The 21,131-nt window shown below is 44.9% G+C and overlaps 1 protein-coding gene across 1 annotated transcript in view; it reads right to left on the bottom strand.

Moving 5' to 3' along the window:
- Positions 1-21,131, bottom strand: part of ATP10A (ATPase phospholipid transporting 10A (putative)) — a 184,542-nt gene that overhangs the window by 54,165 nt on the left and 109,246 nt on the right. Inside the window, exon 3 of the mRNA XM_007458432.1 lies at positions 15,106-15,191. Coding sequence (XP_007458494.1) covers positions 15,106-15,191 — 86 coding nt within the window. The remainder of the gene's footprint in view (positions 1-15,105; positions 15,192-21,131) is intronic.

Raw genomic sequence — 21,131 nt, 5'->3', positions numbered from 1 at the left:
CATCAGAAGGGGAGGAAGGCTGGAGAACGGCGTCACCCTAAAGGTGCTTGGCAGTGCAAGTGCTGCCTTGGTCTCCTAAGGGGGAAAGTCCCTGCCAAGGGCGAATAGGCCCAGGATCCAGTAGGCATGAGGCTTGACTCCAGGAAGACGTGCAAGAGAATATGAGCCCATCACACTGCCCTCAGCACCTACCTCTGTCTTATGGCTTGACATGTGTCCCTGCTAGAATTCATATGTTGATGTCCTAACCCCAGTATCTCAGAAAGTGACTGCATTTGGAGTTAGGTCTTTAAAGAGGTAATTAAGTTAAAATAAGGTCATATGGATGGGCCCTAACCCCATATGACTGCTGTCTCTGTTAGAAAAGATTTGGACACAGAGACGGACAAGCACAGAGGTTACGATGATGTGAGGGCACAGGGAGAAGGTGGCTGTCTGCAAGCTAAGGAGAGGGGCCTCAGGAGACACCAGTCCTGCTGACACCTGGATCTTGCTTCCACCCTCCAGAACTGTGAGACAATGCATTTCTGTTGTTTAAGCTGCGGGGTCTGTGTCAGCCCAAGCAAACGGATACATCCCTTAACATTTAATCTGAGCCACGTAGAAGAGCTCCTTTAGTTCAAGTCCCCATTGTTTGACTCATCCAAACAATCTCTTCTAAATCGAAACTGTCCAAAAGTGCCCTGGGAAATACCACATGCAGGACATGACAGGGCTCAGCTAATAAACTCCTGCCTGGCTGTTCTTTCTCAAGAGAGGCTGTGTCTCCTGATGGGCTTGCATGTCAGCTCTGTCCTTCTAAGTCCCAGCACTCAGAGGTGCTGGGGGGAATCAACCATCTGTCCAGACACAGGTGCAAGGTGCCATGGTTGTGATGCAAGAGAAGGGGGACCTTGGACAGCAACCTGCAGCCGCCCCTCCCTAGGTCACATCACCTCTAGCACCCAGACCTGGGTCTCTTCTCTGCTCCATTGCTGGCCGAAGCTCCACCACTGACTGGTCACACATGGACCAGCACCCTTGCTGCCATTGTTGACTCCCCTCCTTATTTTTATATCCACACAGACATCAGTTTTCGATTCTGCCCCCTTCGGTAGCTATTCCTTTTTATTTTTTGGTATCTTTATTGGAGTACATTTGCTTTACAATGTTGTATTAGTTTCTACTGTACAACAAAGCGAATAAGCTATATGTATACACATATCCCCATATCCCCTCCCTGTTGAGCCTCCTTCCCACCCTCCCTATCCAACCCCTCTAGCTCATCACAAAGCATCGAGCCGATCTCCCTGTGCTATGCAGCAGCTTCCCACTAGCCATTTATATTTGGTGGTGTATATATGTCAATGCTACTCTCTCACTTCGTCTCAGCTTTCCCTTCCCCCACATGCCCTCAAGACCATTCTCCACATCTACGTCTTTATTCCTGCCCTGGCACTAGGCTCATCAGTACCGTTTTTTATATTCCATATCTGTGCATTAGCATCCAGTATTTCTTTTTCATTTTCTGACTTACTTCTCTCTGTATGACACTCTAGGTCCATCCATGTCATTACAAATAACTCAATTCCGTTCCTTTTTAGGGCTGAGTAATATTCCACTGTATATATGTGCCACATCTTCGTTATCCATTCATCTGTCGATGGACACTTAGGTTGCTTCCATGTCCTGACTATTGTAAACACAGCTGCAATGAATATTGCGGTACATGACTCTTTTTGAATTATGGTTTTCTCAGGGAATATACCGAGTAGTGGGATTGCTAGGTCATATGGTAGTTCTATTTTCAGTTTAAGGAACCTCCATACTGTTCTCCATAGTGACTGTATCAATTTGCATTCCCACCAGCCGTGCAGAAGGGCTCCCTTTCCTCCACACCCTCTCCAGCATTTATTGTTTGTAGATTTTTTGATAATGGCCATTCTGACTGGTGATACCTCTTTGTAGTTTTGATTTTCATTTCTCTAATGATTAGTGGTGTTGAGCATCTTTTCATGTGTTTGGTGGCACTTTGTATGCCTTCTTTGGAGAAATGTCTGTTTAGGTCTGCCACCCATTTTTGTATTGGGATGTTTGTTATTTTGATACTGACCTGCATGAGCTGCTTTTATATTTTGGAGATTAATCCTTTGTCAGTTGCTTCATTTGCAAATATTGTCTCCTTTTCTAGGGGTTGTCTTTTTATCTTGTTTATGGTTTCCTTTGCTGTGCAAAAGCTTTGAAGTTTCTTGGGTCCCATTTGCTTATTTTTTATTTTATTTCCATTACTCTAGGAGGTGGGTCAAAAAAGGTCTTGCTGCGATTTATGTCAGAGTGTTGTGCCTATGTTTTCTTCAAAGAGTTTTATAGTGTCTGGCCTTACATTTAGGTCTTTAATCCATTTTGAGTTTATTTTTGTGTATGGTGTTAGGAAGTGTTCTAATTTCACTCTTTTACATGTAGCTGTCCAGTTTTCCAGGCACCACTTATTGAAGAGGCTGTCTTTTCTCCATTGTATATTCTTGCCTCTTTTGTCAAAGATAAGGTGACCATATGTGTATGGGTTTATCTCTGGGCTCTCTACCCTGTTCCATTCATCTGTATTTCTGTTTTTGTGCCAATACCATACTGTCTTGATTACTGTAGCTTTGTAATATAGTCTGAAGTCTGGGAGCCTGATCCCTGCAGCTCAGTTTTTCTTTCTCAAGATTGCTTTGGCTATTCAGGGTCTTTGTGTTTCCATACAAATTGTAAAATTGCTTGTTCTAGTTCTATGAAAAATGCCATTGGTAGTTTGATAGGGATTGCATTGAATCTGTAGATCGCTTTGGGTAGTAGAGTCATTTTCACAATGTTGATTCTTCCAATCCAAGAACATGGTATATCTCTCCATCTAGTTGTATGATCTTTAATTTCCTTCATCAGTGTCTTATAATTTTCTGCATACAGGTCTTTTGCCTCCTTAGGTAGGTTTATTCCTAGATATTTTATTCTTTTTGTTGCAATGGTAAATAGGAGTGTTTTCTTAATTTCACTTTCAGATTTTTCATCATTATTATAGAGGAATGCAAGAGATTTCTGTGCATTAATTTTGTATCCTGCTACTTTACCAAATTCATTGATTAGCTCTAGTAGCTTTCTGGTAGCATCTTTAGGATTCTCTATGTATAGTATCATGTCATCTGCAAACAGTGACAGTTTTACTTCTTTTCTGATTTGGATTCCTTTTATTTCTTTTTCTTCTCTGATTGCTGTGGGTAAAACTTCTAAAACTATGTTGAATAATAGTGGTGAGAGTGGGCACCCTTGTCTTGTTCCTGATCTTAGAGGAAATGGTTTCAGTTATTCACCATTGAGAATGATGTTGGCTGTGGGTTTGTTGTATATGGCCTTTATTATGCTGAGGTAGGTTCCCTCTATGCCCACTTTCTAGAGAGTTTTTATGGGTATTGAATTTTGTCAAAAGCTTTTTCTGCATCTATTGAGATGATCACATGGTTTTTATCCTTCAGTTTGTTAATATGGTGCATCACATTGATTGATTTGCATATATTGAACAATCCTTGCATTCCTGGGATAAACACCACTTGATCATGGTGTATGATCCTTTTAATGTGCTGTTGGATTCTGTTTGCTAGTATTTTGTTGAGGATGTTCATCAGTGATATTGGCCTGTAATTTTCTTTTTTTTGATATGTTTGTCTAGTTTTGTTATCAGGGTTATGGTGGTCTCATAGAATGAGTTTGAGAGTGTCCCTCCCTCTGCTATATTGTAAGTGTTTGAGAAAGACAGTGTTAACTCTTCTCTAAATGTTTGATAGAATTCTCCTGTGAAGCCATCGGGCCCTGGGCTTTTGTTTGTTGGAAGAGTTTTAATCACAGTTTCAATTTCAGTGCTTGTGATTGGTCTGTTCACATTTTCTATTTCTTCCTGGTTCAGTCTTGGCAAGTTGTGCCTTTCTAAGAATTTGTCCATTTCTTCCAGGTTGTCCATTTTATTGACATATAGTTGCCTGTAGTAGTCTCTCATGATCCTTTGTATTTCTGCAGTGTCAGGTGTAACTTCTTTTTCATTTCTAATTCTGTTGATTTGAGTCTTCTCCCTTTTTTTCCTGATGAGCCTGGCTAATGTTTTATCAATTTTGTTTATCTTCTCAAAGAACCAGCTTTTAGTTTTATTGATCTTTGCTATTGTTTCCCTCATTTCTTTTTCATTTATTTCTGCTCTGATCTTTTTGATTTCTTTCCTTGTGCTAACTTTGGGGTTTTTTTGTTCTTCTTTTTCTAATTGCTTTAGGTATAAGGTTAGGTTGTTTACTTGAGATGTTTCTTGTTTCTTGAGGTAGAATTATATTGCTATAAACTTCCCTCTTAGAACTGCTTTTGATGCATCCCATAGATTTTGGGTCGTGTTTTCATTGTCATTTGTTTCTAGGTATTTTTGATTTCCTCTTTGATTTCTTCAGGGATCTCTTGGTTATTTAGTAGCATATTCTTTAGCCTCCATGTATTTATATTTTTTACGGTTTTTTTCTTGTAATTGATATCTAGTCTCATAGCGTTGTGGTTGGGAAAGATACTTGATATGATTTCAGTTTTCTTAAGTTTACTGAGGCTTGATTTGTGATCCAAGATGTGATCTATCCTGGAGAATGTTCCATGTACACTTGAGTAGAAAGTGTATTCTGTTGTTTCTGGATGCAATGTCCCATAAATATCAATTCAGTCCACCTAGTCTAATGTGTCATTTAAAGCTTGTGTTTCCTTATTTATTTTCTGTTTGGATGATTTGTCCATTGGTGTAAGTTGGCTGTTAAAGTCGCCTACTATTATTGTGTTATTGTTAATTTCCCCTTTTATGGCTGTTAGCATTTGCCTTATGTTGAGGTGCTCCTATGTTGGGTGCATAGATATTTACAAATGTTACATCTTCTGGATTGATCCCTTGATCATTATATAGTTTCCTTCCTTGTGTCTTGTAGTAGTCTTTATTTTAAAGTCTATTTTTTCTTGTATGAGTATTGCTACTCCATCTTTCTTTTGATTTCCATTTTCATGGAGTCTCTTTTTCTATCTCTTCACTTTCAGTCCGTATGTGTTCCTAGGTCTGAAGTGGGTCTCTTGTAGACAGCATATATACAGGTCTTGTTTTTGTATCCATTCAGCCAGTCTGTGTCTTTTGGTTGGGGCATTTAATCCATTTACATTTAAGGTAATTATTGATATGTATGTTCCTATTGCTATTTTCTTAATTGTTTGCGGTTTGTTTTTGTAAGTCTTTTCCTTCTCTTGTGTTCCCTGCCTAGAGAAGTTCCTTTAGCATTCACTGTAAAGCTGGTTTGGTGGTGCTGAATTACCTTAACTTTTGCTTGTCTGTAAAGCTTTGATTTCTCCATCGAATCTGAATGAGATCCTTGCTGGGTAGAGTAATCTTGGTTGTACGTTTTTCCCTTTCATCACTTTAAATGTATTGTGCCACTCTCTTCTGGCCTGTAGAGTTTCTGCTGAATGATCAGCTGTTAACCTTATGCAGATTCCCTTTATGTTATTTTTTGCTTTTCCCTTGCTGTTTTTAATAATTTTCTTTGTGTTTAACTTTTGTTAGTTTGATTAATATATGTCTTGGCATGTTTCTCCTTGGGTTTATCCTGTATGGGATTCTCTCCGCTTCCTGGACTTGATTGACTATTTCCTTTCCCATTTGGGGGATGTTTTCAACTATAATCTCTTTAAATATTTTCTCAGCCCGTTTTCTTTTTCTTCTTCTTCTGGGATGCCTATAGTTCGAATGTTGGTGTGCTTAATGTTGTCCCAGAGGTCTCTGAGACTGTCCTCCATTTTTTTCATTCTTTTTTCTTTACTCGGCTCTGCAACAGTTATTTCCACTCTCTGTCTTCCAGCTCACTTATCCGTTCTTCTGCCTCAATTATTCTGCTATAGATTCCTTCTACTGTATTTTAAATTTCGGTTATTGTGTTGTTCATTACTGTTTGTTTGATCTTTAGTTCTTCTAGGTCCTTGTTAAACGTTTCTTGTATTTTCTCTATTTCCAAGATTTTGGATCATCTTTAGTATCATTACTCTGAATTCTTTTTCAGGTAGTTTGCCTATTTCCTCTTCATTTATTTGGTCTTGTGGGTTTTTATCTTCTCCTTTGCCTGTAAGATATTTCTCTCTCTTCTCATTTTGTCTAATTTACAGTATTTGAGGTCTCCTTTCCCTAGGCTGCAGGGTCATAGTTCCTCTTGCTTCTGTTCTCTGCCCCCATTGGTGGCGTTGGTCCAGTGTCTTGTGTAGGCTTCCTGATAGGAGGCGTTGGTGCCTACATTCTGGTGGGTGAAGCTGAGTCATTTTCCTCTGATGAGCAGGGCCGTGTCAGGTGGTGTGTTTCAGAGTGTCTGTGACTTTAGCATGACTTTAGGTAGTCTATGTGCTAATGGGTGGGTTTGTGTTCCTGTCTTGTTTGTTGTTTGGTGTGAGGCGTCCCCACACTGGGAGCTGCTGGCTGTTGGGTGGAGCTGGGTCTGGATTCAGATAGAGGCCTCCAGGAGAGCTCTTGGTGATTAGTCTTCCCTGGGGCTGGGAATTCTTTAGTGGTCCAGCATCCTGGACTTGGTGCTCCCCCCACAAGAGTCTCAGGCCTGATTTCTGGTCAAGGGACCAAACCCCTCAAGTTGCTCATCCCAGCAATAAAGGTGATCAAAAAAGAAAAAAAAAGACTAACAAAACCGAAAATGGTAAAAAGTAAAATAAAAAAAACAGAAACAAGGAAACACACACACACACACAAAAGAAACAAAAACAGAACCATATAAATCAAAAAGCAAGAGAACAACCAGACAAACAAAAGAACCCAAGAATGAAGTCCACCAATTAAGAAGAAAGCTGACAAAAACACAAAACCAAAAAACAAAATCAAAGCAGAGTGCCAACGGAAGAATGAAGCAAAGAAACAAACCAATGACAATGATAAAAGAAAAAGAGAGAAAAAGAGAAAGGAGAAAGAAGACTGAACAAAAGAAAGGCAACATAGAAACAGAAATTTTAAAAAAAAAATAGAAAATATATTTAAAAAATGACAAACAAAACCCCAGAGAAGTGGTAAAAACAAAATCAATCAAACAAAAACAGAGACAAGGAAACATACGTTATAAAAAACAAAAACAGAGCCAAATAAAACAAAAAGCAAGAGAATAACCAGACAAATAGAACTCAAAAACGAAATCAAACAATTAGGATTAGAACCAACAGAAACACATAACCTAAAAACAAAACCAAAGCAATGTGCCTACTGAAGAATAAAGCAAGGAAACAGAACAAACCGATAAAAACGATTAAAAAAAATAGGATTAAAAAAATAGGATAAAATAAAATAAAAAAGGAAAAATCACAGGACAACAGAAAAGCAAAGTAGAAATGGAAATATATTTTTAAAAAAGAAAGAAAAAAACATATTAAAGAAAAAGAAGAAAAAATAAGGGAAAAGAACACAGAACCAAAGAAAAGTAAAAATAAAAATATATAAAAAAATAAAAATAAACATTATAAAACATGCAGATCCCAAGAAACCAAAAAAAACTAAAACAACACCAAAAAATAACAAACAAAAAAAGAAAGAAAAAACCAACAACAACAAAAGCTAGAACCAATGACAGAATGAATCAAAACAAACAGAATTAATAGTAATAATTATGTTTCCCTGGGGTCTCCACTGTAAGTGTCCTTGCACACACCATGAACCACAGCCCACCTCCGCCTCCCCAAGAGCCCCTCCTCTGCCTCTGGGCTGGTCTCTGGACCTGCCGTGGGTGTTCTGGGGACCACTCAGACTCTGATCTGGCCTGATTCCTGCGTGTGCTGTCCCCAAAGTCCACAGCTGCCAGAGCTAGACCGTTTTCATTTGTGGGAACACTCATTGCCTACTCAGGTATTCCATAGATGCAGGGACTACCTAGCTGATCACGGGGATTTAATCTTCAGCTTGTACAGGTGATGGAAAGATTTTTGATCTTTTTCCTTAGCCACCCTGTCCCTGGGGTTCAGCTTTGGTTTTATCCCCACCTCTGTGTGTGGTCCACCCACAGTAGTCCAGTCCTGAGGCTGCCTTTGAGCTCTTGGGTCAGTCCCTGTGAGGACCAGGCACAGAGGTGGTATGACTACTTGGATCGCAGAGCCCTGGCAGCGCCAAATGCACAAAAAAGCCAGCAGCCACAGGTGCAAGAGATATGGCCGTAGTGAGGGCTTTTTCTGGTGCCCAACTACAGGTGCGCGAGGGCCAGCTCTGAGTGTGCTTCTTTTATTGTCGTCGGCAGGCTCTGTCGTGTGGGGAGAGAGAGGCTACAACAGTGGCTCCTGCCCCTGCGTGTGACTCAGCAGAAGCACCCTGTTTCCATGGCAGTCCGGTGTTCCTCTGCAGGCATTTCCTGCTGTGGATTTCCTCCATTCCATCCCTTCAGTCCATCTCCCCACAGCCAACAGCAGTTCTCGCTCTGGGCCTGTTCTCCAATCCCCACACACCAGCTCCCAGCCCCCCTGCACACCTGTGAACGGACGTACAGACCGTCTATTTCTCACTCTGTCCCATCTGCCACAGATTGGCCACTTCACCCTCTTCCAACAGCCTCAAATGCGTCCCTTCTGTCCCAATCGAATTCCCCGTCAGAGGGGGGGTTTCCCCGAATTCGGGAATCTCTCCTCTGCTTCAGCTCCCCAACCCCGGGATGCAGGTCCCATCCAGCTTCCTCTCCTCCTCCTTCTCCCTTCTTTTTTTCTGTCCTACACAGTTATGCAGGGATCTTTATAGTCCTTTCTGGTGTCCAAGGTCTTCTGCTAGTTCTCCGCAGGTGTTCTGTGAAAACTGTTGCATCTATAGGTGTATTCCTGACGCATCTGTGGAGAGAGATGAACTCCACGTCCTCCTACTCCTCCGCCATCTTGAATCCGCTACTCACTGGCTATTTCTTTAATCCACCTTCTTCTCACACTCTCTGTGCATCACTGCCCTAATTCAGGCTTCCAAATTTCCCTACTGCAGCCTTCGATGCACCCCTTGTGGCTTGGATGCCACCAGCCTTGGCCCTTCCTGTCCATTTCTCACCCAGGCACTGATCGATGTTTCAGGGTGCAGGTTTGAGCACTGTGTTCTCCTGGGAGCATCCTGCAGGATCTCTGACTTCCTCTGGCACGCACGGCCACTCTGCGCCCTGGGCGGGCCAATCCTGTGCAGGCTCTTGGCCCTGGCCACCCATGCTGCACGTCTTGCTACCCACGCTGCCTGCTGGCCTAGTGCATCCTGCCTTGGGGAGCTTGGCCTGCTACCCTGGGCTCACATTTTACAGCCCTCGGGAAGATGCTTTGCTAACACTAAGCTCCCCAGACCCCACAGCCAGGAGACTCTGCAGTATTTTGTGCTTCCCTCTCTCTGCTTGTAAAGACGGGCTCCTCACATGTTCTTCCATCCTGCACCCCATGCCCACCCCAGTCCCTGGCAAATGCTGAGGCTGCCTGGCCCTTAGCTTTGGGGTGGTCCAGCCCACGGGGATGTCAGAAGGAAACCAGAGGAGTGGACAGAGGCGAGGGAGGATGGGAGCATGTCTCGGCTCCTCCTAGGAGAGAGTGCTGGGCTGGTTGTGTCCCTCAACTAGGGCGGTAAGCCTCCCAGGCGGCCCCTGGACATGAGTCCCCAGGGACCACTCCCCTCACCCCCCCGGGACCACTGGGCCTCACGGTGACCACAGCTCAGTTGCTCCTAACCCTTGTGGCTGCCTTAAGCCCTAGCCCCTCCTGCAGAAATGGACCCTTGGCTAATAGCCCCACACATTCAAATTTGAGCATCTGATCTGTTTCCAGAAGGGATCTGACTGACACAGGTAGAGAGGATGGAAGGAGAGATAACCCCTTCTCTACTGCCGAGTCCTAGGCATCGTTTTCTTTAAAATAATAGTTGCTCAGGTTTCTGTTTATCTATGTAAGTACAGAAATGACCCGACTGTGTTTTGTGCCAATGTTAGATTTTCTTGAGATGTAAATATCAGTTAAAGGTAGTAAGGTAAAATGAAAATATTCTGATTTTAGAGTCTGGCTGATGCAGTTACAATTCGTCTCAAAGCCTGGTCCTTGGGAGTGAGGACATTTTGGATATAAACCCACACAGAGCTCCATCCAGATGTTGGGCTGGGGGGCTGGGGGAACTGCCAGGGTGTCCTGGGGTGACCACAGTCTTGGAGCATGCCATCTGCCAGGGTGGGGTGGGGGTGATGCCCCAACAAGCACACCCTGGGCTCTGGATGGCAGCCAGTGTCCTGAAGCCTCATGTGGTCAAGCAGGCTCTGTGGCCCACCGGGAGGGACCCCAGAACCTGCTCCACGGAGGACTCAGGATAAGAAATGGAGCCTGGCTTTACAGATGGAAATGGAATTTCACATCAGATGATGAAACCGACCAACCTCTTTGCTTTATTTATTCTTTAGGAGTAAGTGAAAATGTTTGATTGACTGGTGGCTTCAAAGCCCACATCGTCCTGCCCTGGAGTTGTTAAGCGAGCTAAGCAGGGTGCCCTGAGCAGCCAGAGCCCCCATCCACATCGGCTCTCTGGGCTGCCAGGGCCCAGGACAGCTGAAGAGGTGGGGAACGATGTTATTTCCAGCTCCTGTCTCTGAGGATTTCATAAGTGCTTAACTACAGGGATTGCATTAAAAACTAGTGGGTATTAAAGTGCACTTGAATAATGATGCACCTGACACTCTTATTTTAACAGCTTGAGCTATATTTCATATACCATGAAACTCACCCATTTAAGGTGTACAATTCAGGGTTTTTTATATTCACAGACTTGTGCAGTGCTCCCCACCAGCTAATTTGAGAATGTTTTCATCAGAAAGAAACCCTGTACCCACTGGCAGTCACTCCCCATTCCCATCCCACCCCCCAACTGTGGCAAACCACGAATCCACTTTTTGCCTCTAAAGATATTCTTACTGTGGACATTTCACACCAATGGGACCACACACCATGGCTGACACCACCCTCTTGCATGACATGCTCTGATTCACATTGTGTCTTTCACTCCATTCAATGTCAGCCACTGTTCTCTCCAGAATTAGGAGGAAGCTGGGGCTCGGAAACACAGGATAACTTTCCTAAGGCCACTTGCCCAGGGGAGGGGAAGAGCTGAAATTCAGACTTGGGACTTCTTGGTACGACCCCAAGCAAGCTTAGTTCTCCAGCTGCAAACAGCTAAGGTTTCCAGTTTGGATGGACTGGTCCAAATAAGAGTGAAATCTGATGGCCTGTCCAGTGGCCTATAGTCCTGGGCTCTCCAGTGTGAGTGAGGCTATAGGGCGGCAGCTGAGTTTAGGCTGAAGGAAAGCCACCAGGAGCAGACACGTGAGAGACAGCAAACCAGGAAACTGGCTCAGCAGCTGGTCTACCCCCTGGGTCTAAATCTCAGCTCTACCACCCAGGTTAGCCCCACCCCTGAGCATCAGGACCAGTAGCGGGGCTGGGGCCTCCTCCCTTCCTTCTGCCTGGAGGCAGGACTCAGGACCTGGGGTGACCAGCCCCTCCTAGAGGCCCTGCTCACCTTCCCTCCCCTCCCCTCCCCTCAGCACTCTTCCTGGAGACTTCAGCCCGAGTCACAGAGGGAAGAGCTTTTAACACACTGCCACCAACACCCAACCTCCAGAGCTCCTGGCTGGACAGGCCTAGCTGGGAGAGGGGCCTGTCTGCACCCTGACATTCTTGTAGCAAACCCCAAATATAGCCTGGTAGAGAGAGCAAGTCACAAACGCACGGAGGTTTAGGCACGCAGAGGCCTGAACTGGCCGGGATCTATAGCATGAGCCTCAGGGTAGGATGGCTTGCTGGGAAAAGTAAGAGAAAGCATGACAAGGCTGGACCAGAGTGGGAAGAGGTTTCACCTGGGGAGAATTGCCCTTCTTGCCTTTCTTGGGCAACGTGCCAGCGAGAAGGACGCATGCTAGGAACACTTGCTGGCAGCATCTGTCTGAGTGGCCAAGTCAGCCTAGCCAGCCATAGGCACAACGCCATCCACTTGAGGCTGTCTTCCCAAGAAAGAGGCAGCTGGGGCGCCAAGTCAGCTGAGGGCCGGCTTGGAGGCAATGCAGGGGCTGCAGGTGGGCAAGGGGCCAAGGGACATCCCTTTCCTGGATCACTGAATCCCTTCGCATGGAGGTCCCCACGGAGATCTCCAGCCTGGCCTTCTGTTATCTTCTCTCTTCCTAACAAGTGTCCCTCTTCTTTTTTCAAGGTTTTCATCTCTGGCCCTGTCCCTCCTTTTCAAGCCACATTTCTAGAAAGAGTGGTTGAAAATACAATTCCTCTTCCATCTCCTATAATCTGGGCTCTACTCCGACAGTGTGGCCCTCCCCTTTCCCAGGTTCCTGTGGAGTCCAGCATCTGGCTGACCTCCTTCCTAAATGTCCCTCTGGGCCTCCTCCACTGGGCGTTGCCTTTGGAACCACATCCCCAAGGGATCCTGCTCCTGCCTGTTGGGATTGCTTTGCCTTCATTCCTTTTCTCTCTTGCCTTCTGTCCCATGTTGGTCTGGTGTCTCTCCGTCCTCAAACACAACCTCTAGACAGAGGTTCCCCAAACCTGTGTTTTTAGCGCCTACTCCCCTGAATTCCTACCACATAGATTTTTTTCTGTCACTCCACCGAATGCACTCGCCAGCTCCTCAAATGCAGGGAATCCCAAACCCCATCGCTCCTCCACCTATAGCTCCCCATGATCCATACATAGTAGACAAACCATCCTCCCAGCCTCCTCTTCCACTGTATCCCCCTCCCCAGGGAACATTTGAGTTCTCGCCTTTGCCTCCCTCCTGACTTGTCTCTCTCCCTGCTCTATAGTATGATAGTAATAATATATTACTATATAGTAATATAGTCAAAGAAATGTTAACAACAGCAGCAATGACCATAATAGTGGCCAATGTTTATTAAGCATCCACCCTTCCGAAAGCTTTCCATGTATTAAATTGACAAAGCTTTGCACCCATGACACGAGGGGGCTCCCGGATTCTCCCCATTATACAGATGAGTAATGTTCAGTAGTTTGCCAGAGCTATCTTGCTGGAAAGCATGGGCTCCAGAGTCTGCCAGCCTCAGCACTAAGCCAGACTTGGTCAATACCCTTGTTTAACACAGAGGTAGCTCCCAAGGGCAGGACCAAGAGCTGCTGACTTGGGGCTAAATCCCCTGCAGCGCTAATCCAAGTCTTGGGCAGGCAGCAAGAGTGTGAGGAGTGGTCTGAGAACAGGGCTCCAGAGGCCCCACAGAGCAGGAGAGCACAGGCCAGCGTACAGTCAGGAGAAGGAGGTCTAGCTTTTTCATTTGGGAGAGCTGGCACCAAAAAATTACCCCATCAGCAAGAATGTCCACAGAACATTCTCCCTAGAGGCTGCCCCCACTTCCTTCACAGTAGTCATTTCAGGGTCTGTGGATCCAGTATCTGCTCTGTTCTGCCCGCCTGACCCGGGAGATTTGGGGTGGTGCAGAGGACGGTGCCACGTGTGTGAAGCCCAGGGGGGCCACAGGGGCTGAGAAACCCACAGCAGACCAGTTTCGGACGGATGGCTGAGTATCTTCCCCCAAATTTTACAGATGACATTTTACTATTTTTCTAATGAGTTTTTACTCTCCTTTAACTGGTTCCTTTAAGGGGTGATCTAACGCTTTCAAGTTCTAGTCGATCCTCAGACAAGTATCTGCAATTTCAGCAGGTGACAGGCAGTATCTGGCCCTTCGCTGTTCACACTTTTCATTCACTGACTCTCCCCCTGCCCCACAACATGATGGGAAGCCTGCCGCGTGCTGGGCAAAGGAAACATTGCTGGACATGTCAGGAAAGCAGAAGACTTGACCTCACACCGAAAGCTCTCAGCAGTGGAGCCCCTCCAGGAGCAGAGCGCCTGTGTTACCTTTGTGTCCTAGGCACCCACGTTGCACCTGGACCGCTAAGCAGCATCCTGGTCAGCTGGCCCTCAGAGCCGGACAGCCGTGGGAGGCCCCAATTCTCCAGGTCACACCTGTGGTCCCCAGGCTCATGCCCACACAGCTGGCTCCCTCTGTGGGGGGCACCCCCACTGCCCCCAGCAGGCAGCTCCACACTCCACACTACACCCTGTTCTCTCCCTCCTCCCTTTTCCCCACACTGCCCAGCCAAGTCGTGCACAACTATTAACACAATTACGGTAATTTCCAACTATTCACAGAAGCAGATACCAGTCCATACTTCCCATGTACCCCCAGCCCAGCTTCAACAAGGGCCAACAGATGGCCAATCCAATGTCATTCATCTACCTTTCTTGTCTCTCTGTTTTGGAGCAAGGAGCTGGACAAGTTAACATGTTCTAGGACTTCTTATTTTGTTTACTGTCTCTCTAACTAGAGTGAAATAAACATGAAGGCAGACATTTCTTTTCTATTCAGTTCACTGTGTTATCCCCAGAGCCTTGGAAAGAGCCTAGCACACAGTAGGTGCTCAGCAAATACTTGTTCAATGGCTGAGTGCATGAATGAAGGAATGAACTTCCAGGCAGGCTCCTCCTGCCTGGGGCCTGTGCTTACATTTATGGGGCCACATGTAGTCAACCTTGTTTCCCACATCCCTACCTTCTCTGGCTGCTAGAGGGAGGGGATCTGACAAACTTCTACTGCTGACAGGCTCTTACCAAGCAGCCCCATGAGCTCAGGTGCAGGGCAACATTCCTCAAAGGCTGCACCAAGTGGCAAAGAATATATATATATATAGTACTGTACTATACTATACAAAGTAGACCATTGAACAACACGGGTTTGAGCTGTGCAGTTCCATTTATTCACAAGTTTTTTTCAATAAATACAGTATTACACCATCCGAGATTGGCTGAATCCACGGATGCAGAATCACACATGCAGAGGTCAGACTATGGGACTTGAGCATCCATGGATTCTGGTATCCCTGGCAGGTCCCGGAACCAATCCTCCATCGACACTGACCATGTGAATTTTCAACTGGGTAGGGGTTGACATCCCCCAACCCGTGTTGCTCAATGGTTGACCGCATATGTACATGTAGTTTGTCAAACAGAAGGGGAAGCCCAGGCAGAGGTCTGATACTCACATGCACCCACGAAACCTAGTCAGGTCGTTGTTGGGCTTCTCACACTCGATTACGCTGGTGAACGTCAAAGGGTTGAATTCGGAGTCCTAAAATAATAGCACATACACATTAGAGAGATCTGAGCTCAGCCTGTCCATCTAAAAGGCACTTGCTTCTCTGTCTCCCACCCACAGCAGGAACATTCCATGAAGAAGGACTCTGCCTTGTAACCTGTGCAGAGTCTCTCTCTCACACACACACACCACACACAGAGCACTTGGCCTGTGCATCTTTGTTTTTACAGTGAATGACAGTGAGCCCATAGAACTGTAGCTCTAATGCAAATTAAGCACATATGGTATAAGAGGGAAGCCACTAGTGACGGGAATGAGTGAGTTTCTTGAGACAGACCAGCACCTTCCAACTTTCTATACAGATTTAGAGAAGCAGATTCCATCTGGAAAATAGGAACTTAGAATAAAAATATCACTTCCTCAATGTGCGCTAAAAATTCTTCACAGATATTTGGGGAAAAACAGTTAAATAATCAATGTGTCAGCCACCAATTTCTTTATTATTCTGCTTGATGAAAAAATGACAGCTCACCACAAAGAAAGTCCTTCACTTAGAATTTGGCACTGATAGATGAAGCAAGGCCTGGCTCGCGTGGAGAGATGAGGAGTGGGGAGAGGGAAGGGGCGAGAGGAGGGGGTTGGTAGGGAGGGAGGAGAGAAATACCAGGAATACGTCTTTAGTGTAAATAACTGAGTACCATTTATGGGTTTTTAAAAATCAGCTTGCTTTGATCAGGCTGCCCACTCTCCTTTCTCCAAAAGTGTCACACGTGGTAAAAAAAAAAAAAAAAAGACTTGTCTTTCCTCACACAAGCATAGTGTCACAAAAAAAGTGCAACTGGGGCTTCCCTGGTGGCGCAGTGGTTGAGAGTCCGCCTGCCAATGCAGGGGACACGGGTTCGTGCCCCAGTCCAGGAAGATCCCACATGCCGCAGAGTGGCTGGGCCCGTGAGCCATGGCCGCTGAGCCTGCACTCCACAACGGGAGAGGCCACAATAGTGAGAGGCCCACATACCACAAAAAAAAAAAAAAAAAAGAAGTGCAACTGGTTAAAAATCAAAGGAATACCATAAACATTGTTGATACCCACCCAGATAACTATTACTCCAGCAAAACAATGCCCTCCCTGGGACAGGATACGGCTGTAAAGGCAATGACTCAAAAGTCTGTCCTGTTTTCCCGTATAGCATGTACATTAAAAGAACTCACTACATAGTAGTAGCTCAATTCAATAGCTGAAAGGAAAGTGCCATTTTAAAAGGCTCTTCCTGAAGTTTCATTAGCCATCGGCCCCTCTCTCTGTGGACTGAAATGGCCTCTGGCTCTGTTCCAGAGTAAGGCTATGCTTGGAGAAGCGGTGTTTATTTCAAGCCTTGTGCTTCTCTTGATGCCAGTTGGCTGACTTTTCCAGAGCAGACATCTGCAGATACAGTGCCCAGGACGGCCATGAGGGAGGGAGTTCTGCAGCACACCAGGGTTATTCTTGGCAGACAGGGAGGGTAGACTTAAAATACTCTGTCTCTGTTTATGATTCTTTCTCTCTAAGAAAAATGTAATGTGCATGGCTCAGAAACGGTAGAACATTCTGTCTCTGGGGCTTCAGAGCTGCATTTGTAATGTTCTACTAATAACCATGTGCCTTGGGGAATGTGCATCCCCAGGGCATGGGATGCCTGGTCTCCTCTGCTTTGTCTGGAACTGGGGAGGATTTTTAGAGCTGGAGGGATTTTTAAAGACTGTTATGGGTTAAACTGTGTCTCCTTACGCCACCCCTAGAATCCATACGTTGAAGTCCTAACACCCAGTACCTCAGAATGTGACTGTATTTGGACATAGGGTCTTTTCAAAGATAATTAAGGTAAAATGTGATAATCAAGGTTAGCCCTCATACAATCTGCTTGGTGTACTTATAAGAAGAGGGAATTTGGACACAGACACAAACTGAGGGAAGACTGTGAAAAGAAAAAGGGAAGACACACCCATCTACAAGTCAAGGAGAGGGGCTTCAAAGACAGCAGCCCTGTGGACACCCTGATCTTGGACTCTGCAGCCTCCAGCACTGTAAGAAAATAAATTTGTTGTTTGGGCCACTCCTAGCCCTAACAAACTAATACAGAGACCATCTCTGAGTTTCCCATTTAAAAAGGGTTTCATGTTCAGAGCACACCTTTTGGATGAGAAAATTCTACTTACCTTGATTGTTTCCAAAGTAATTGGCAATCTCTTAATAACCCCATTTAAGAAATATATTTATTCATCACTCCATCCAATCATCTACCCATCTCCTTCATGCCAAACTGGCCTCAAGGTAGTGCCCAAGTCATCCAACAGCCAACCTTCTGTTGACCTGGTACCGGAGCATGGACAGAAGGTCCAGTCTACCCTTCCATCCCAAGCATGCTAACTCCATTATTTGAAAAAGCAGACAAAAAGTTGGGGAAGATTAAAAAGTTCTGGAGATGGATGGTGGCAACTGTTGCCCAAGAATGTGAATGTACTTAATGTCACAGAACTGTACATTTAAAAAAAAAGTTAAAATGGGGAATTCCCTGGTGGTCCAGTGGTTAGGACTCCACACTTTCTCTCTGTGCTTTCACTGGCGAGGGCCCAGGTTCAATCCCTGGCCAGGGAACTAAGATCCTGCAAGCCTCACAGCGTGCCAAAAAAAAGAAAAGAAAAGAAAAGTTCAAAGCAATAAAGAGACTCTATCTAAAAAAGAAAAACAACAACAAAAATGGGTTAAAATGGTAAATTTTGTTGTTATGTGTATTTTACCACAAAAAAAAGTTTAAAGAAAGCAAATATAAACAATCATTGGCAATTGACTGTGAAGAAAATCATCAAGTAGCACCTAGCTCAGAGATCCAGGAATTTCAGCACAAATACAGGGAGCCTCACGCTTAAATCACCCGAGGGCACCTCTGTACCGATATCTATATCATAATCATCAATTACAGCTACAATGTTTTATAGGTCACCTACTGCCAAGCATTGTGCTAAGTGTTGTTCACCACTGCTCACAGCACCACAATGAAATTGGTTTTCAAACTACCTTTAATGTGGGGTAATTAAGGACCATGCCCAAGGTCAAGAGACCTTGGAGCAAGTGAGGGAAGCTCCTTGGCCTCTCAGACATCCAGCTCAGCTGCCGACCTCACCAAGACTATCTTGCATTAACAAGAAAAGATAATGTATGTATAAGCCAGAAAGTGTACAACTGATTCCACAGAAATTACCAAAGAAACAAACATGTCAAAGTTTCAATGTTTTCAAAAACATACGTCAATTAAATGTACCCCCTTCCCAATTTCAGCAATACCCCTGGATGTAGTTAGCACAGTTCACTGAAAACCAGAGTAAAAATATCAGGAGCCCTGGGATTTACTCCTAGTTCTTCTGATTAAGAAGTGCAGACCTCTTGGCATTTAGACTTGGCTCTCCAAGATCTCCGGAGCCCTGTGAATTCACAGTTCTATGAATGCAGAGGTGATTCTAACTACCCGCCCCCCCACCGCCTGCAATGGCCTTGGTACTGGAAGGCGCTGCAGAAGCAGCATGATCCACGAGGATACCGTCACACCAGCAGGCCTTCAGCCATGCTGCCCACTCTCTGCAGCTTGGCCACAGCACACCTGGCATCTTGGGCCAAGTGCAGCTGACATCATTCACTGCAGAGCCTACATATCCAAACAAGCACCTTACTGGCAATAAAATGCACATGGTTTCTGCTGCAAACATTTCTCAAGCTTCTTTGGATGAAGTGATTTGACCTCATTAGGTAGGTGGGAAAGAAGAGGCAGGGTGGTGACACAGGGGAGAGCCCTGGCCCCTGCCTTTGAACTTGTATTTCTCTAGAAACTGTGGCATTTGAGAACCTTGTGAGCCAAGTCACCCCAGATTGTGGTCCCTCCTTCTTCCCTCCACAGATGCCCAGCTCCCACATCCTCCTGGCACTTGGCACCCTCTCAGGTAGAACAGCTACCTGCGCAGGTGCCATGTCCCTGGTTCAACCACACAGGGGAGTCTGGTATCAAATGCAGTGGCCAGACCAGTCGCTGAATTAATGTTTGATTCACCAGGAAGATTCTTTTTCTTTTTTTAAATTGGAATATAATTGCTTTACAATGTTGTGTTAGTTTCTGCTGTACAATGAAGTGAATCAGTTATATGTATACCTATATCCCCTTCCTCATGGACCTCCCTCCCATGCACCCCCATCCCACCCCCTTAGGTCGTCACAAAGCACCAAGCTGAGCTTCCTGTGCTTTATAGCATGTTCCCACTAGGTATCTATTTTACACATGGTAGTGTATGTACATCAATCCTGATCTCCCAATTCATCCCACCCTCTCCTTCCCCTCCTGTGTCCACATGTCCGTGCTCTACATCTACGTCTCTATTCCTGCCTTACAAATAGGTTCATCTGTATCATTTTTCTAGATTCCACATACATGCGTTACTATACGATATTTGTTTTTCTCTTTGTGACTTACTTCACTCTGTGTGACAGTCTCTAGGTCCATCTACATCTCTACAAATGACCCAGTTACGTTCCTTTTCATGGCTGAGTAATATTCCATTGTATGTATGTACCACAACTTCTTTATCCATTCACCTGTCAATGGACATTTAGGTTGTTTCCATGTCCTGGCTATCGTAAATAGTGCTGCAATGAACACGGGTACATGTGTCCTTTTGAATTATGGTTTTCTCAGGGTATATGCCCAGTAGTGGGATTGCTGCATCCTATGGTAGTTCTATTTTTAGTTTTTTAAGGAACCTCCAAACTGTTTTCCATAGTGGTTGTATCAATTTACATTCCCACCAACAGTGTATGAGGGTTCCCTTTTCTCCACATCCTGTCCGGCATTTATAGCTTGTAGATTTTTTGATGATGGCCATTCTGACCGGTGTGAGGTGATATACCTCATTGCAGTTTTGATGTGCATTTCTCTAATAATTAGTGATGTTGAGCATCTTTTCATGTGCCTCTTGACCATCTGTATGTCTTCTTTGGTGAAATGTCTATTTAGGTCTTCCACCCATTTTTTAATTGGGTTGTTTGTTTTTTTGATAGTGAGTTCCACGAGCTGTTTGTATATTTTGGAGATTAATCTTTTGTCTGTTGCTTCGTTTGCAAATATTTTCTCCCATTCTGCGGGTTGCCCTTTCCTCTTGTTTATGGTTTCCTTTGTTGTGCAAAATTCTGTTATCAATCTTGTGTTTCACATTTGCATTAAATTAGTGGTCCCCAACCCTTTTGGCACCAGGGACTGGTTTTGTGGAAGATAATATTTCCACGGATGGGGGTAGGGTGGGGTTGGGTGGGGGATGGTTCAGGCTTTGGACCATTACCGGTCCACGGCCTGGGGGTTAGGGACCACTGCATTAAATGAATGACTAATAAATACTCTGTAAAAGCAAAAGTGGACTGCCTCCATCCTAAAACAGAAGAAGCAATGTCTAAAAAAGGCCATTTATAGTCCATTAAAGAAGACACATTATTTTTTATCATAAAAATGTTACATAGGAATTCCCTGGTGGTGCAGTGGTTAAGAATCAGCCTGCCAATACAGGGGACAAGGGTTCAAGCCCTGGTCCAGGAAGATCCCACATGCTGCAGAGCAACTAAGCCTGTGTGCCACAGCTACTAAGCCTGCGCTCTAGAGCCCGCAAGCCACAACTACTGAGCCCACATGCCACAACTACTGAAGCCCACACACCTAGAGCCCGTCCTCTGCAAGAAGAGAAGCCACCACAACGAGAAGCCTCCGAACCGCAACGAAGAGTAGGCCACGCTCGTTGCGACTAGAGAAAGCCCACGCAGCAACAAAGACCCAATGCAGCAAAAAAAATAAATAAATATATTTTTAAAATTAAAAAATAATTTAAAAAATTAAAATATTACATAAACCAGTTTACATTGCTTTGCTGATGGGACAAGCAGGTGCCGCCAGCAGGAACCTCACCTGG

Source organism: Lipotes vexillifer, unplaced genomic scaffold, assembly GCF_000442215.2.
Source record: "Lipotes vexillifer unplaced genomic scaffold, Lipotes_vexillifer_v1.1 scaffold391, whole genome shotgun sequence".
NCBI lineage: Eukaryota > Metazoa > Chordata > Mammalia > Artiodactyla > Lipotidae > Lipotes > Lipotes vexillifer.
Note: the sequence above shows the minus strand (reverse complement) of the source record. Positions and strands in the feature narration are given on the sequence as shown.